The sequence below is a fragment of the Plecotus auritus genome, assembly GCF_963455305.1.
Source record: "Plecotus auritus genome assembly, chromosome: 8".
Lineage (NCBI taxonomy): Eukaryota > Metazoa > Chordata > Mammalia > Chiroptera > Vespertilionidae > Plecotus > Plecotus auritus.
Genome location: NC_137782.1, coordinates 149186877 through 149205146, shown reverse-complemented (window position 1 = coordinate 149205146; position 18270 = coordinate 149186877). Strand labels below are relative to the sequence as shown.

General features: G+C 38.3%; 1 protein-coding gene across 4 annotated transcripts in view; it reads left to right on the top strand.

The window, feature by feature from the left end:
* The window catches only part of MSH2 (mutS homolog 2), a 61178-nt gene extending 43835 nt beyond the window's left edge, over positions 1–17343 (top strand). For all 4 annotated transcript variants that reach the window (XM_080684020.1, XM_080684018.1, XM_080684017.1 and 1 more), the window contains 8 exons: positions 2286–2409; positions 4393–4543; positions 4681–4778; positions 8324–8569; positions 9469–9673; positions 10935–11182; positions 13211–13386; positions 16904–17343. In XM_080684020.1, coding sequence (XP_080540146.1) covers positions 2286–2409; positions 4393–4543; positions 4681–4778; positions 8324–8569; positions 9469–9673; positions 10935–11182; positions 13211–13386; positions 16904–17074 — 1419 coding nt within the window. In that variant the 3' untranslated portion in view covers positions 17075–17343. The remainder of the gene's footprint in view (positions 1–2285; positions 2410–4392; positions 4544–4680; positions 4779–8323; positions 8570–9468; positions 9674–10934; positions 11183–13210; positions 13387–16903) is intronic.
* The last annotated feature ends 927 nt before the right edge of the window (positions 17344–18270 follow it).

Here is an 18270-nt window from a genome sequence, read left to right as displayed (position 1 = left end):
ACTGGGGATCGAGCCCATAACCCAGGCATGTGCCCTTGACCCAAATTGAGCCCGGGACCCTTTAGTCTGCAGGCTGATGCTCTATCCACTGAGCAAACCAGCTAGGGCTGGTGGTATATTTCATTATCCCAGATTGCTTGGGAGGAGTGAGTTATTGCTGAAGGGCACTTAATTTGGCAGATGGTCCTTAGAGTATTTATTTTAGTAAGTTAGAGCCCATTTACTTTTCCCTTGTTTCACTCGCATCTCCCTAGCAGCATGTTCAAAGCAGTATTCCCCCATCCAGGGAAGGAAAATGTAAGGGCACCCATTTAATTTTCTTGTCTCCAGGTTTAGGATTATTAATAAGAACTCGCAGGTTTTTTTTGACTCACCATTGGGTTTCTGGAAGGTGGGGAAGAAGAGGGTAGGAACTTGGCCTGCCTCTGCCTCACTTTTCTTAAATTCATTGGAGGAGGCAAGTTCTGTAGCAGTGTCTGTCCACCATTGTAGCATTACTTTTTTCCCCCTGGAGTTATCATAAGCCTTGGTCCTTATTTCCAGATCATCTTCATTGTCTTTTAAAATAATTGTACAATATTTTATCGATGTACCATTATGCAAATACCTGATGTTTTATTATTTCTGGGGTTTGCTCTAACGAATAAATCTGCACACATTTTATTCATTCATGTATTGTTTTGCTTCTGTTTATTATTTCCTTAGTTTGAATTCCTACAAGTAGAATTGCTGTCAAAGAGTATAACAAAAATCTGAGTCTTGTTGCGTTCCTTTTTTTAAGGTTATACTAACTTATATTTCCATTAGAAATGAGTGCATTAATTTCACTGTATCCTCATTAGTATTTGGTGCTGGAGTCTTTTTTTCTTTAAAAAAAAAAAAGCTGTAGAATAATATCTTAAGATTGCTTAAATATTCATTTTATCATTATGGCACTTTACCATTTTCTTTTGGTTTTGTTTACTATTTTCTCATCCATGAGTTGTATGTCATACTTGCCCATTTAATGACCTTGCTGTTTTTCTCAAATATGCAAACAAGTGCTGTTATAAAAGAAAATAAATCTTTATACTTGTATATTTTGCAAAGCTTTATTTTAACAAATGTTTTGTCTTTAAAAGCTTTATTTAAAAAACAAATTTTAATGGTATATAATTAAGTCTATTTTTCATTTTGTTGGTTTAAATTGAGAAAGTTATTTAATAAATGTTTTTATTTTTAATTGATTTTCTTTGTGTGTGTGAAAGAGAGAGAGAGAGAGAAACATCGATTGCCTGCCTTCTGTGCATCCCCTACTAGGGATTAAGCTAAGCTAGCAACCCTGGGCATGTGCCCTGACTGGCAATTGAACCAGCAACCTCTCGGTGCATCAGATGATGCTCAACCAACTGAACCATACTGGCCAGCCCTAACTCTTATATAATGCTTTTATATATAATTCTTTTTCATGGTTATTAATACCTATAAGGGTACGCTTTATTTTTAAAAAATATTTTTTCATAATTTTGTCTTTAAATTTTAGTCATTTTGTTTTCTTTCAAAAAGATTCATATTGGACAGTTATATAGGAATGAGTAGATCTTAACATTTGATTTAGTTTTCTTTTTAGAGTTTGCCTCGTCATTTATCAGTTCTTAAATCTTCCAATAGGCAGGTATCTTTATAAAAAATCCTATTAAATTAAGACTTTGTTTCTAAATATTTTGTGTTTTTACTATTGTGAGATCTACTTTTCATCATGATTCCTTGCTAGTTATTATTGGTAAGAAATTAGGGAACAAAGTACTTAAGAGTATGTTTTTAAATTATGAGATTTTGATGAACTTTCAGTTGGAAGAAATAAAATTCTATAGTTTTTTTTTTGTGTTTTTTTTTTTTTTTTTTTAGAGCTAACTTTTTGAGATTCCTAAGATGGAGCCTTGATTTGGGCAAAAACTAAATGTTCTGTTATAAGCTTAGAACATTGAGCATTCTTTAGTAATATTTAGGAAAAATGTTTTGAACGTTTAAGGGAAACGTAAATAAAAATAATACTATTGGTGACATATGCATCAATAGCACTGTCTGTTTCACAAGGATAATTTTGTACATCTAGAACTCCTAAGCTGCTAATAAACAGAACTTTATATCTCTTGATAAATAGAAGCTTCTTATAGTTGTGACTGAGTGACTCATGGGTAATGAATTATTTAACTCAAAACATGAAATCTAATAAATAAGCAAAGAACATACTTTCTTCATGACTTCCATCTTTAAAATGTAACCACTCTTTGTTCTCCTTATAGGTGGAAAACCATGAATTCCTTGTAAAGCCTTCATTTGATCCTAATCTGAGTGAATTAAGAGAAATAATGGATGGTTTAGAAAAGAAGATGCAATCAACATTAGTAAGTACAGCTAGAGATCTAGGTAAGAATGGACTGTTTGAGGTTTGAATAATTCTTTTGTCTATATAATATCCATTGGTGTCAGAATTACTTTCCTAGAAGACACAGTTGATTGTGCCAATTTCCTTGTTTAAAGTGCCAGACCCTTTTTCTACAGAATAAAATTACAAACACTTATAGTTGGCACACCGGGCACTTTACATTCAAAGCCTTGCCTGACTCATCTTCCAGACTCATTTCTAACTAACTCCCCCAAACCCCAGCATGATTCCCCATTCTTGCCAAACAAATCACCCAACAGGCCCTTGTATCATGTCTTTTAAATGTCTGCCTGCTATACTAGATTAATTCCCTAATTAGTCTCACACTATTCACACTGTTTTGTTCTAAATTTGTTCTGAGCATCACTCACATATGTGTTGAATGAATAAATGAATCTTAGCATTCGAACTGTAAGACCCCCTCAGGGTAGTAGTACTTAAAATACTTAAACTTTTGGAGAATCTAAAAGGTATGGATCCTCTTCCCAGAAATATGCCCATCTACCTACATATATATAAACGCCTAAGTGACCAGCTGACTGAACGACTGATTGGTCGCTATGACTCGCACTGACCACCAGGGGCCAGATGCTCAACGCAGGAGCTGTTCCTTGGTGGTCAGTGTGCTCCCACAGCCAACCTCCCACAGCTGGCCAACCTCCTGTGGTCCCTCCCCCCTGGCCCTGATCGCCAGCCAGGCTGAGGGACCCCACCTGTGCACGAATTTGTGCACTGGGCCTGTAGTAATTTCATATTGAAAAGATATGGACTAGATCCTAGAGTCAAGAATCTTTTCCTTTGAAAAATATTGAATTTTACCCCCCTTATGTCATAGTTCTCTCCAGTCCCTTTGTCCCCAGTCAAGTGAGGTCTGTCTATAGTTATTGGCTGCTAACAATATTTGATAGCCATGCTTCAGCAAATAAATTTATAGATACTCTCTTTGTCTTCTGGTTTGTGGTCTAAAGATCACACTGATGAGTGAGATTATGAGGAGAGGACAGACTTATAAAAACTCAAAAATCTTTGTTGCATGAAGTCTAGCTAATCTATCATTGCTTATTTTGTAAAGTTTCCTACACTTAACAGAAAATATTTGTCCTAATTTTTCTAGAATATCATCGTCAGAGTCTCCAGTTTTTGTTTGGAAAGTGTATTTGTTCACTTTAATGTGCTCTATCTCCCAGAGAAATGCTTTGGTTAATAACTAAAGAACCCTCATGCAGAACTCCTCAAGGGCAGGGTTGTATCTTACTCACCTTCATGCCCCCAGCGTCTAGAGCAGTGCGTGCTGCCCACTGCTGGTGCTCTGCTTCCTAGGTTGGGTTTACCCAGAAAGTGCTCCCACTTCAGAAGCAACATTTATAAGGGACTTTAAGGGCAATGGTTCTCAACCTTTCTAACACCGTGACCCTTTAATACAGTTCCTCATTTTGTGGTGACCCCCAACCATAAAATTATTTTTGTTGCTACTTCCTAACTATAATTTGGTACTGTTAATGAATCGTAATGTAAATATCTGTGTTTTCCGATGGTCTTAGGTGACCCTGCTAGCGACCCACAGGTTGAGAATCGCTGCTGTAGAGCCTAAGACCATCGGAAAACACAGATATTTACATTACGATTCATTAACAGTAGCAAAATTACAGTTAGGAAGTAGCAACGAAAATAATTTTATGGTTGGGGGTCACCACAACATGAGGAACTGTATTAAAGGGTCGCGGCGTTAGAAAGGTTGAGAACCACTGCTTTAAGGGTTTATAGATATCCTTAATTTGTGTAGATTTTTGTTTAAAGTGAAGTAGGACTTGTATCATTCCTAGCTAGATAACATTAATAATTTTCAGTACCTATCATGTAATAAAACTATGCATTTTACTCTTTAGATTTAATTATTTTAAACATCCACGTGGAAAATGGCTGTTGATATCTATAACAAACTTTTTGTTTTCCTTAACATAAAGGTTTGGAATCTGGCAAACAGATTAAACTGGATTCAAATTCACAGTTTGGATATTATTTTCGCGTAACGTGTAAAGAAGAAAAAGTCCTTCGTAACAACAAAAACTTCAGTACCGTAGATATCCAGAAGAATGGTGTTAAATTTACCAATAGGTTTGTAAGCCTATATCATATTGTTAAGCCTTCAGTAGTACCATAGAACTAAATTATTCTCTGATGAAATGTAGTGCCCATTACTTTCAGTAGATGTTTTCATTTTTTTAAAATAATACCATTACCTTGATTTGCAGTGCACTGACTTCTCTTAATGAAGAATATACCAAAAACAAAACTGAGTACCAAGAAGCCCAGGATGCCATTGTTAAAGAAATTGTCAATATTTCTTCAGGTAATAATAGAACCAAAAGATTCTGAATATGACCTGGTTTTTAATAATAGGATAACATCAGGATATTTCAAGAGTGGTCTTTTAAAAAGCTACTAGACTGTTAAATTATGTTAGGCTACCTACCAAATAATGCATGCTGTATTGTGGTAGGAAAAGTAATTGGAAATTACTCTGGTAAATGGTAAGATAAGCTAGTGCAGGCTGAGGAATGGGAATACCCTGAAAAGCAAAGATGTGCAAAAAAGCACAAAACTTAGCTGTAACAAGGAGAAGAAACACCAAGGACTATTAATAATCTACGGGCTCATGCTATAGGTTATAGAAATAAGTATCACTGAAAATAAAAGTTATACATGAGGCAAGCAAGCCCTTTTAAGTTCTGTGTGCCATTTATAGATTTTCAGAGTCCATTCTAGAGGCATTGTTTGAGGTGAATGTTTTAAAATTGAAGGGAGAGAATGCCTTAACATCATGGTATTGCCCTTAGCATGAAATGAATGTATGTTTAACACAGCCGGTGGGGATATGTTAATTAAGCTGGAAGGCTTTGCCTATCATCATGTGGATATTGACTGTAACCTTAATTGTGCCTTACAAAAATACACCAAAGAAATGCTTAAGCCAAGTGATCAAAGTTGGCATCACTAGTAATGGGACAAGTGACATTATATATTTCCTGATGTGATGCAGAGGGAAGGACACAATATAACCTATGTAATCTTGACAAAACATATAACTTGATTATAAATAAGAAGAAAAAAAGGTAAATTTAGATTGTGGCACACGTTTTTTTAAGGCCTGAACTATTTAAAAATGTCAGTATCATGGAAGCACAAAAGAAGAATGGACAGGATCTGTTTTAGATTAAAGGAGACTTAAAGAGCCAGAATAGTCAAATGCAGTGGATGAATCTTGATTGGATCAAGGATTAGTGGTTGTTGGAGAATAGTAGTAAAGTACACTATTGGGACAATTTGGCAAAGTTTAATATCTATATACACTGAGTGGCCAGATTATTATGCATAATAATCTGGCCACTCAGTGTGTGTGTATATATATATATATATACTAGAGGCCTGGTGCACGAAATTCATGCACGGGGGCGGGGGGTGTCCGTCAGCCCAGCCTGCACCCTCTCCAATCTGGGACCCCTTGAGGGATATCTGACTGCCCGTTTAGGCCCGATCCAGGTAGGATTGGGCCTAAACGGGCAGTCGGACATCCCTCTCACAACCCAGGACTGCTGGCTCCCAACTGCCTTCCTGATTGCCCCTAAGCGCTTCAGCCTGCTAGCCTGATCACCCCCTAACCACTCCCCTGCCAGCCTGATTGATGCCTCACTGCTCCCCTGCCAGCGCGTTTGCCCCTAACCACCCTCCTCTGCAGGCCTGGGCCCCCCCCCCCAACTGCTCTTCCCTGCAGACCCAGTCTCCCCCAACTTCCCTCCTCTGCCAGCCTGGTCACCCCTAACTGCCCTCCCCTGCAGGCTTGATCACCCCCAACTGCCCTCCCTTGCAGGCCTGGTCCCTCCCAACTGCCCTCCCCTGCTGGCCTGATCACCCACAACTGCCTTCCCTTGCAGGCCTGGTCCCTCCCAACTGCCCTCTCCTGCTGGCCATCTTGTGGTGGCCATCTTGTGTCCACATGGGGGCTGTCATCTTTGACCACATGGGGGCAGCCATCTTGTGTTGGAGTGACGGTCAATTTGCATATTATTCTTATATAGGAGATATATATTAGAGGTCCAGTGCATGAATTCATGCATGGGTGGGGTCCTGCCAGCCTGGCCAGGGGGAGGGGACATGGGCAGTTGGCCGTCCTGCCTGCTGGTCAAACTCCTGGTCGAGGGGACAATTTGCATATTAGCCTTTTATTGCATATTCCTATATTATTATAAAATTGAACATTATTCTCTTGAATGTTCCTTAAAACTTTTGACACATTTGATGTCTGTATGGCAGTTCTATGTGACATGTGGATCTGTGAACCCCTCGAACCTATTAAAATTTTAGAATCTATTCTGAAATCTTAACCATTATTATTGGCTAAACATGCTTTACCTAGCATGTATCAGGGACTTTTTCATGTACATAATAGCTTTTAAGTTTGTCCTTTTTTTTCATATATTAAGATTTTATTCTCTATGGAATAAAAATAATTACAAGGAAATACTGAGAGTTTCAACCCAGACATCACTACCATAAAATACTTAGGTCCTATCTACTTAGTGGATCTCCATTCTCTTCACCCATAAGCATAAAACAGGTCTCTGATCTGCTTTTGTTTATAATATGAAGTTCCTTAAGCTCATCAGGTCAGATTGGTGTTCATCAAACAAGAACTGTTAAATAGAAGCAGAGTTTTATTTATAAGCTTTCAAGAGGCAAAATCATATTTTATGAAATGAGTATTTGAGTGAAGCCAAGAAACATATCTACTGTTACTAAGGGTCAATGATACCTTTCTGTTAATCAGCTTTTAGTTTTAATGCTCTAGCAGACTAGAATCTTGTTGAAAGTATTTTAATTGATAATTACGGATCTACATTTATACTAAAATTTAATTGTATGTGATGCTGATAGGGGGGAAATGCTGAAATAAAAGTCTGACAGACAGGTCTTACATGCACAGGCCTTGATGGTCACATTATATACCTGTTGTTTGCATGTTTCTTATAATTATGAAATGCCATTCTGGTTTCAGACTCTTAATTTTAAAAGAAAAATGTGTCTTAAAAGTGCAGCTGTGACTCAAATATTGCTGCACCCTGCTCTTCTTTCTTATCAGTAAATTATGATAGCTTTTTCTTAATCTACCTAATTTCTAAACAGCTGTGTGCTTTTATATTTTAACTAGAGGCCTGGAGCACGAAATTCATGCACGGTGTGGGGGGGGGGGTCCCCTTAGTCCACCCTGCACCCTCTCCAATCTGGGACATCCCTCTCAGAATCCGGGACCGCTGGCTCCTAACTGCTCATCTGCCTGCTTGCCTGATCACCCCTAACTGCCCCCCCCCACTAGCCTGATCACTCCTAACTGCACCCCCCCCCCCCCCCCCCGCCGCCGCTGGCCTGGTCACCCCCAACTGCCCTCCCCCTCCCTGCCAGCCTGGTCGCCCATCACTGCCTGCCCCCCCGCCGGCCTGGTCGCCCCCAACTGCCCCCCTGCTGGCCTGGTCACCCCATGCAGCCTGCTGTTCGGTCGTTACTGTTACTGTGATGGCATCCTGGACAATTTGCATATTCCTCTATTATTAGTATAGATTTAGTATAGATGTATTTTGGCAAGGGGGCATCATACTCTTTGTATTTTTGAAATCTGTTCATAGTGGGGGAAGATATAGTAACACACTTTAACATGTTGAGTTTTAGGTGTTACTTTCACGTTTAGTGGCAAACTTATATTAATTTTTAAAAAGTATATAAATTAGGAAATTAGAGTTTGAATTACCAAATGGGGAAGTTAAATTTATTCTTACAGTTGCTTATATGTATTTTTTTTATTGTTATTCAATGTTCCTGTGCACATTTTCTGTTTTTATATAGGCTATGTAGAACCAATGCAGACACTCAATGATGTGTTAGCTCAGCTAGATGCTGTTGTCAGCTTTGCTCATGTATCAAATGGAGCGCCAGTTCCATATGTACGACCAGTCATTTTGGAGAAAGGACAAGGAAGAATTATTTTGAAAGCATCCAGACATGCTTGTGTTGAAGTTCAAGATGAAGTTGCATTTATTCCCAATGATGTTCACTTTGAAAAAGATAAACAGATGTTTCATATCATTACTGGTAAAAACAAACAAATACCTAGTTTATGGGTAATGTTTCTTTTTTTAATGTTGGGGTGAAAATATGCTTAAAATTGATAAAGAAAATCCAAATTTTTGACATTAGAAAAAGAACATGTTATTCATATCAATGAGTAATATATTCATATTTGGAGTAGGGGGAAGATTTGGGAGAGGGAGTAAAGGCTTTTGAGAAAATACTGTATTTATAAGAAACTTCTGTTTTAGGAGTTCAGGGCATTTAAAAATGAATACCCCTTCTTCCTCATTGCTTACCTTTCAGTAGTGAGGTCATTGAAAATCAAGCAGAACTGGCTGCTGAATCACCTCAGTTTAGGGTAGCGGTACTTTTTATTTTTTTATTTCTTAAAAAAATATTTATTGTTGAAAGTATTACAGATGTCCCTCTTTTTCCCCCCCATTGTCCCCTTCTAGCCCACACCAGGATAGCAGTTCTTTTAAAGTCATGGCACTTAAGAGAATAATGTAGCATGTCTCAAACTAAAATGTTTTGAGAGATCTTAACCAGATTCCAAAAAACGAAAGTGAGGGAGTAAGGAGTCTTTGGGCAAATGTGTTCTATTTCCCCAAATGGATTTTCAAGTTGTTTATATGATCTAACCCAGATATGTAAATTGTGCATTTTCCAAAATTGTAAGATCATGTCTTAGGGCTTTAGTGTGTTTTTAAGTGGTTGAAGGATTTGACCATACTGATCCATTCACTAATGGTCCATTTATTAATGAGTTACAGTGTTAAGTCAATTGGGCCTGTACTACTCTGAATGTCATAAAATTATTCTGCAGGCAGCTCTGTGAGCTAAGGGAAAATGTCTGTGTGATCTTTCCAGGCCATAGTCAAATTTAATAATTTTGCTTTTCAATGTAATGTGTTTTATAGGCCCCAATATGGGAGGTAAATCAACATATATTCGCCAAACTGGGGTAATAGTTCTCATGGCCCAAATTGGGTGTTTTGTGCCATGTGAGTCGGCAGAGGTGTCCATCGTGGACTGTATCTTGGCTCGGGTAGGGGCTGGTGACAGTCAATTGAAAGGAGTCTCCACCTTCATGGCTGAAATGTTAGAAACTGCTTCTATTCTCAGGTGAGTGCATTTCCCAGTCCCTGAAAATGGAAATGAATGTCCCTGTCCTATGAGAAGTACATTTGCAGATTCACCTGTAAAACATCTGATGACTTTTATCTAGTGTAATAGATTTTTGTGAGCTTTTTGTATTTTATATTCTCTTAAAAGGGTGATTGGTGATAGTTGTGGAAAGCTTTGATTTTTAAAGGTGTCTTAAGGTTTCTGGTCGTTGTTCACTTTATAGTCCCCCACTACCATGCCTTTCCTGCACTGTTCACACTGCCTGGAATGTCCCTCCTTGCCCTTTGCCCACGTCCTTTCCAAGCTTTACAGGCCCTAATGACAGAAATTCTACTTCTCCAGTGATTTCCCCCCACCACCACCACCACATGAACCTAAGGTCTTGGCTATTTCCTCACTGAACTCTGCCATGCCTGAAATTTATTAGGTTTTTATTTTAGAGGTTACTGAAATCTCTTGTTTTTATTTCACTTTTCAGGAGCTTCTTTAAGGACATGAAGGCGCTATGTCCTTTGAGTTTTGGTATCCTTAGTAAATTGTGTTGATAATAATTTTTTAAAAATTCCCCTCCTTACATTTGGTAGTATTGTGGCAGGCATACAAATTTTCTTGACCACCAGCATGTGGCCCACTCTTCATATTATTATACCCTTGTTCCATTTTCATTTAGTGTTATATATTTTTTAAATTTTTACTTACTGATTTTAGCGTGAGAGAGAAATATGAATTTGTTGTTCCACTTACCTATGCATTCCTTGGTTGATTCTTGTATGTTCGGAGATCATACCCACAACCTTGGTGTATCGGGATGATGTTCTAACCCAGTGGTTGGCAAATTGGGTTAGCCTCTCTGTTGGCTAATGAGTTTGCCGACCACTGTTCTAACCAACTGAACTACCAGCTAGGGCTGGAATTATTATTATTTTTAAATCTTGGCTAATTTGATTTATTCACCTTTTGTTCCTTCTACCCATTATTCATGTTCATGCCCATTTTTTCTCCTGAAGTTTTAGTGCTTTTTATTGACTTTGTTGAAAATTTTAACATTAAAATACTGAATCTGTTGTTTGTGGCTTATCTTTTCTTTTATATTATCTTAATTTTGTTTTCTTGCTATTGACTTGGTTGAAAATGTTAACATTAGAATAATGAATCTTGTTTGTGGCATATCTTTTCTGTTATATTACCTTTTTTTATCTTAATTTTGTTTTCTTGCATTATTATTTTTGGGAAATTTTCCCGTAATTTTGTGTTTCAGGTCTGCAACCAAAGATTCTTTAATAATCATAGATGAATTGGGAAGAGGAACCTCTACCTACGATGGATTTGGGTTAGCGTGGGCTATATCAGAATACATTGCAACAAAAATTGGTGCTTTTTGCATGTTTGCAACCCATTTTCATGAACTTACTGCCTTGGCCAACCAGATACCAACTGTTAATAATCTACATGTCACAGCACTAACTACTGAAGAAACCTTAACTATGCTTTATCAGGTAAAGAAAGGTGAGTAGACCACTGGTATACTGAGAATTCAGAGTGTGATAATGGGAAACTTGCTTGAAATAATCAGTAATTGCCTTATTCTAAGTTAGTATGAATTATTGACTTTTTTACAGAACACATTTATCTCTTAATTCACACTCTGGGAGTAGAGACGTGGTACATCTCTGTTTCTGTGTCTTATAGTAGGATCACGCATTCTAAAACAACCACATAAAGAATAATTTATACTCTTCAACAGCATCACAGAGGAATTTTATACTGCCTCCCATTAGCTATTAGATAGTAACAATAAGCTCTGAAGTTCCAAGGCTCTAGCTTTTACTGTTTAATAAACTATTTATTATGATAATCTCATTAGGTTATGTAATGGTATATTACATAAACAGGTTCATTTAAAGCTGGGGGTTCCAGAATTCCTGAAATTGTTAGTAGTTGCCACATAAGGAATGAGTTATTGGCATTTCATCCTTTCGGGAAAGGCTGTCATTCATGGGTCTGGCAGCTAATCAGATTACTGAGTTCATGGGGTTAATGTGCTGTATCGTTTTTATTACTTAAACATTTCACCACTCACCAGAATAACTTGTTCAGATGGCTTTCTGACTTTCCATGAACATGTTTTTCTGCATCAGTAGGTTGCACATAAATGAGATAATTAGTTTTGGTTATTTTATCCTTTGTTATTTATGCTTCAGTAGGAATTCTTTTGAGTTACTGTGTTTGCATTATTATTATCGACATAAAATATAGATACTTGTAGTTGGTCCTGGCATTTCACATAAAGTTGAGGTTTTGCTTTTAAATTATTATGTTTTGGGTGAAATAGAAATGGGTTCAGAACATTTTTTAAAAAACACAGATAAAGTACAGAGAAGATAGGAATAAGTTTTTCCTTCACTGTGGATGCTTATGAACATATGCTCCTATTTTGTTTCTACTTCTTTTAGTCCCAGCTCAAGAATGCATGGGATATATATGTAGGCCCCCAGTAATTTACAGTTGGTATATAATTGAGGCAAAAATGGAAGCCTCATAATAACTGCGAGCATCATGTGTATTAAACATTTGGAAGGAATACCTTGAGTCAGTTTATTTTCTGCAAATAGAAATGAAGTTCATCTACCTAGTCTATAAATTTACTAATGATTTGGGTCCAAAAATTCCATTGTCATTTGTTTGTAGTAGTTTAGAATCAGAATGAGATTATATAAAATGGTAACTTTTCTAAGAAAAGTATTGTAAATATTTAAATTTCCTTCTATTATTCTTCTTAAATTTATTTATCCAGCCAGTTTTCTGGAGTCACCATTTCTAGAAATTATGTAGGCAGATTCAGAGGCTAGACCAGGGGTGGGCAAACTTTTTGACTCAAGGGCCACAATGGGTTCTTAAATTGGACCGGAGGGCCAGAACAAAAGCATGGATGGAGTGTTTGTGTGAACTAATATAAATTCAAAGTAAAGGAGCGGAGGGGAGAGCAAGAGAACCCTTCGCTCTTTCGGCTCCGAGGGCCGGATAGAACAGCTGAATGGGCCGGATCCGGCCCGCGGGCCGTAGTTTGACCACAGCTGGGCTAGACCATTCACTAATAGTATATTTTTAATTAAATGCTCCTCTTAATTAGTGACACTTTTACATTTATTTATTTTTCTTAGTACTTTAATTTCTCCCTTATGAAATGAAAAAACCTCAGAGAGATAGACTTGATTAATTTTTCTTCAGAATTCAGATATTTGTCTAGGCTTTTGAGGATTATCTGTCAAGCCTTTTCTCTGCTATTTTTATTTTTCTGCTACATTTGTCAAGGATAAAATATAGCACTGTGCCAAGTCATAATCACTTTTCACTGGAAGCTTAATTAAAATGCCTTTATCTCCGTTACTATGAAACATTTCGCTAATGTGTTTGAAATAATACAAAATTGAGTTTTCTAATGACAGGGTAAGAAGGATAAGTTCCATTTACATAAATTGCTGTCTCTTCCTACTCTGTCCCTCTCCCCACACTCCTCTTCCCACTTTCTTGTAGGTGTCTGTGATCAAAGTTTTGGGATTCACGTTGCAGAGCTTGCTAATTTTCCCAGGCATGTAATAGAGTGTGCTAAACAGAAGGCCCTGGAACTGGAGGAGTTTCAGAATATTGGAGCATCACAAGGAAATGATGAAATGGAACCTGCAGCAAAGAGGTGCTATCTGGAAAGAGAGGTTTGTCAGATTGATTCTGCAGTTATTTAACCTCTGTATTGTTACATAGATCAGGTCACCAAGATAAGCTACTTTTTCCCTATATGATTATAATGTATATTTACTGATCATTCATTATTTGTGTTCACTTACATTTCTTCTCATCGCAAAGAATTCTCTGTATCATTTTGATTTGTGCACTATATAAACATCTGCATGCTCAAAAGATAACATTTAGTTACCAGATTTAAAAAGTAGGAGGATAGCCCTGACCGGTTTGGCTCAGTGGACAGAGCGACAGCCTGCGGACTGAGGGGTCCCGGGTTCGATTCCGGTCAAGGGCATGTACCTGGGTTGCGGGCACATCCCCAGTAGGGGGTGTGCAGGAGGCAGCTGATGGATGTTTCTCTCTCATCGATGTTTCTAACTCTCTATCCCTCTCCCTTCCTCTCTGTAAAAAATCAATAAAATATATTTAAAAAAAAAAAAAAAAGTAGGAGGATAGGACTATTAGTCTAGGTTTAAAATAAGTAATTCAAAGGAGTTAATAGATGTCCAAGCAGATCTTTGAATGCTTCATAAATGAATATCAAGTCCAGATAAGTTGTATAGTTACTCAGTGCTTAGTTAAGATGACACCAACGAAATAAAAATAGTTCTTGTCCTCCAGTTGTTTACAATATAGTTGGAGAGATAAGAACAATGAATATATCATAATCATAGAGAATAAAGTGGCATATGACAAATGTTTACTAGTGAAAGTTCTTTGTGGGCAGTATGTTTGTTCTCATGGGAGAAATGCTTTCTCTGAGTGATGGGTGAAATTGAGAGGCTCATACAGAAAGGTACAAGCCTAGCCCTGGCCTGTGTGGTTCAGTGGTTAGAGTGTCAGCCTGTGCACTGAAGGGTCTTAGGTGTGATGCATGGTCAAGGGCATGTACCTGGGTTGCAGGTTCAATCCCTGGCCCTGGTTGGGGCATGTTCAAGAGGCAACCAATCAATGTTTCTCTCTCACATCTCCCCCCTCCCTCCTTCTCTCTTTCCCCTCCTCCCTTCCTACCACTCTTTTTAAAAAAATAATTTGAAAAAAATAGCCTTGGATAAGGATTAACATCCTATATAATAAAGAGGTAATATGCAAATTTACTGTCACTTCCTCACAAGATGGCTGTCTACGACCAGGCCGGCAGGGGGGTTAGTGAGGGACAACCAAACAACTGAACAAGCAGGCTGCGTGAGGTGACCATGCCAGCGGGGGTCCGTGAGGGATGACCAGGCCGGCAGGAGGGGCAGTTGGGGGTGACCAGGCCAGTGGGGGGGGGGGGGGGCAGTTAGGGGCGACCAGGCTGGCAGGGGCAATTGGGGGCAATTAGGCTTGCATGGGGAGTAGTGAGGAGTGACTAGGCTGGCAGAGGGGGGCAATAAGAGGTGACCAGGCCAGTGGGGGTGGCAGTTGGGGGCAACCTGGCTGGCAGAGGGGGATCAGTTAGGGGCGATCAGGCCAGCAGGGGGTGGGGGCGGGGCGGGCGGGGGCAGTTAGGGGCGACCAGGCAGGCAGGCAGGTGAGCGATTAGGAGCCAGCGGTCCAGGATTGTGAAAGGGATGTCCTGGATTGGAGAGGGTGCAGGCTGGGCTGACATCCCCCACCCTCCAGCCGTGTACAAATTTTGTGCACCAGGCCTCGTGTGTGTGTGTGTGTGTGTGTGTGTGTGTGTGTGTGTGTACACACACGCACACGCACACACTCTCTCACTCACTAGAGGCCCAGTGCATGAAATTCGTGCACAGGTGTCCCTCAGCCCAGCCTGCACCCTCTCCAATCTGGGATTTCTCCCACAATCCAGGACTGCTGGCTCCCAACTGCTCGCCTGCCTGCCAGCCTGGTCACCCCTAACTGCCCTCCCCTGCAGGCTTGGTCGCCCCCAACTGCCCTCCCTTGCAGACCTGGTCCCTCCCAACTGCCCTCCCCTGCTGTCCATCTTGTGGCGGCCATCTTGTGTCCACATGGGGGCAGCCATCTTGTGTGTTGGAGTGACGGTCAATTTGCATATTATTCTTTTATTGGATAGGATGAAAGGAACAAGGCTGTGCTCAATGTACTTTTTAAAAATTAAAGGAATAGTAGTTCTAGTTCTCTGTAACAATGGAAATAAAAGAATCGTAATTCACTATTGCTCATTTCTGGCAACATGTACTGTGGTATACATTGTGACCACTTTTACTTGTCACGCTTTAAGCTTTTATCCAGCGAATTTTTTGTTGTTCTTACTTGAAGACTAGCTGATTGGTACCATAATTGCTGATTTATATGCTTTTTGAGCTTAAAAGGTATGATTTCATCTGTTTTACCTTCCAATTGGAACAGAAGTCATGTTCTTTGATAATAATCATTACAGTGTATTGTGAACAATGTTTAAGCTAAAGGGAGACAAAAGTACACTTGTTCATTAATAGAGAAGTATTTTTTTCCCTTACCATTACGATATCTACCTTTCTTTCACCTTTAAGGTGCTTATTACCAACGGGCTTCCTATGTGAAAAGCAGACCTTCTTTGTATATGATAGTAAACATTTATATAGGGCTTACCCTTTGCCAGGCTCTGCACCTTAACATATTAATTCTTTAACTCTCACAACAGCCCTGTGAAGTTGGTAGAATTTTCCTCATTTTATGGATGAGGAATGTTGGTAAAGAATTTGCCCACAGGTCACATGGCAAGTAATAAGCATTCTTTAGAATGGTAATAACTGAGCAGTAAAATAAGTTTAAAAATAAATATCCTTTGCAATGTCTTGCTATAAAGAAGTATGATCAACTAAGGGTTTTGCTATACAATTCACCGTTGAACAACAGGGTTTGAATTTGCGCAGGGTGCACTTTTATGTGGATTTTTTCAATAAATACTTTAAATATATTTTCTCATGACTTTCTTAATAACATTTTCTTTAGCTAACTTATTTTTAGGACTACAGTATATAATACACATAACATACAAAATAGCAGTATGTGTTCATTGACTGTTTTTGTTATCAGTAAGGCTTCCAGTCAACTAGCAGGCTATCTGTAGTTAACTTTTGTTTGTTTTTGTTTTATTATATATTTTATTGATTTTACAGAGAGGAAGGGAGAGGGATAGAGAGTTAGAAACATTGATGAGAAACATTGATCAGCTGCCTCCTGCATGCCCCCTACTGGGTATCGAGGCTGCAACCAAGGTATATGTCCTTGACCAGAATTGAACCCAGGACCCTTCAGTCCGCAGGCTGACGCTCTATCCACTAAGTCAAACCAGCTAGGGATGTAGTTTTTGGGGAGTCAAAAGTTATACACAGATTTGCAACTGCCCAGCACTCCTAACTTCCATTTTATTCAAGGGTCAACTGTATTCTAGACAGTGCGCACTTAAAATGTAAAGAATGTTTTTAAATATTGAGTGTCATGTTTATATAGAAGTCTAATGAAGCAATTTATTATTATTGAATGTGACTTCTAGAAAAGACACTTTGAAGACTAATGGAACGTTCCCATGTTTTTCAGCAAGGTGAAAAAATTATTCAAGAGTTTTTATCCAAGGTGAAGCAAATGCCTTTTATTGAAATGTCCGAAGAAAACATCACAATGAAATTGAAACAGCTGAAAGCTGAGGTGATAGCAAAGAATAATGGGTTTGTAAATGAAATCATTTCACGAATAAAGGTTACTACGTGAGAAAATCCCACTAATGGAATGAAGATAATCTTGATAAGCTGTTGTCTGTAATACTTTTATATTGTTTTATATTAATCCTTTCTCCATAGTGGTGGCAGTTGATGCCCATGGCATACCAACTTAATAAAGTACTGAGTAGTGCTTTACTCTACCTGAGTACATTTTCAGAGATCTTTATTTTGAAAAGTAACTGAGGAATACTTAAAGGGACATGGGCAATAGTATACAATATGTTGAATTTTATAAATAAAATTATTATGTAGTTTGTGAAATTTTATGTGTATTGTATTTCTTTGTAATAGGACTTCTACGCATATTTTATTCCCAAATGATATGGAAGAAATAAATAGCACAGAGACTTTGTAAAAGTGAAGGATCTTAAAGCAGAAGAAACCAAGGAAATCCTTTCCAGTGATTTCCCCGGAGTGTCCATCTCTTGGCAGGAGCCAGGTTGGATGCATACACATTAGCCAGGGAACTTACTGTAAATCCAGAGTCCTGATGTGATCCCCGCCCTGTTTGCCATTTCTCTACCCCTAGTCTATGGAGAGACTTAAAAATCTGGATTTTAACAAAACCTTTCATATTGGGAACCCTGATTTAGTCTATCTACTTCACTTGTTCTACAGGAAAGGGAAGGAGAGGTTAAAAGTTAGTGACTGGCCTTGCTGAATATGGGGGAAAGGGCAGTCTTGTAATAAATTGTGAAGGGATGATGGCTTATTTATGTAGGAATAAAATAAAATTGGATCATATCTAAAAATCAAACTCCAGTGAATATTTGATCCAAATGTGTAAGGCAAAACTACCAAGCTTATAATGTTTAGTTTTATAAGTTCTATAGAAAGTAATGCAGGAAAATATTTTTATGACCTCGGCTTTGTGAAAGATTTAAGTCACAAACACAATCCATAAAATTTGATATACTTAGCTATATTGAAATTGAGAACTGCTTTTCATTAAAAGGCATCACAAAGTGAAAAAGACTAGATGCATAACGGGAGAACATATTAGTACTGCATAAAATATCGAAGGATTTATATCCAAACTATATAAAGTATTTCTATAAAATCACTAAGAAAAATGGGCACTTAAAGAGTCTTTACAAAATTTTAAAGAGTCAATACAACTCAATAACAAAAAGACCAGTTAAAAGGCAAAGGATCTGAATAGATCCTTTTCCAAAACATATACAA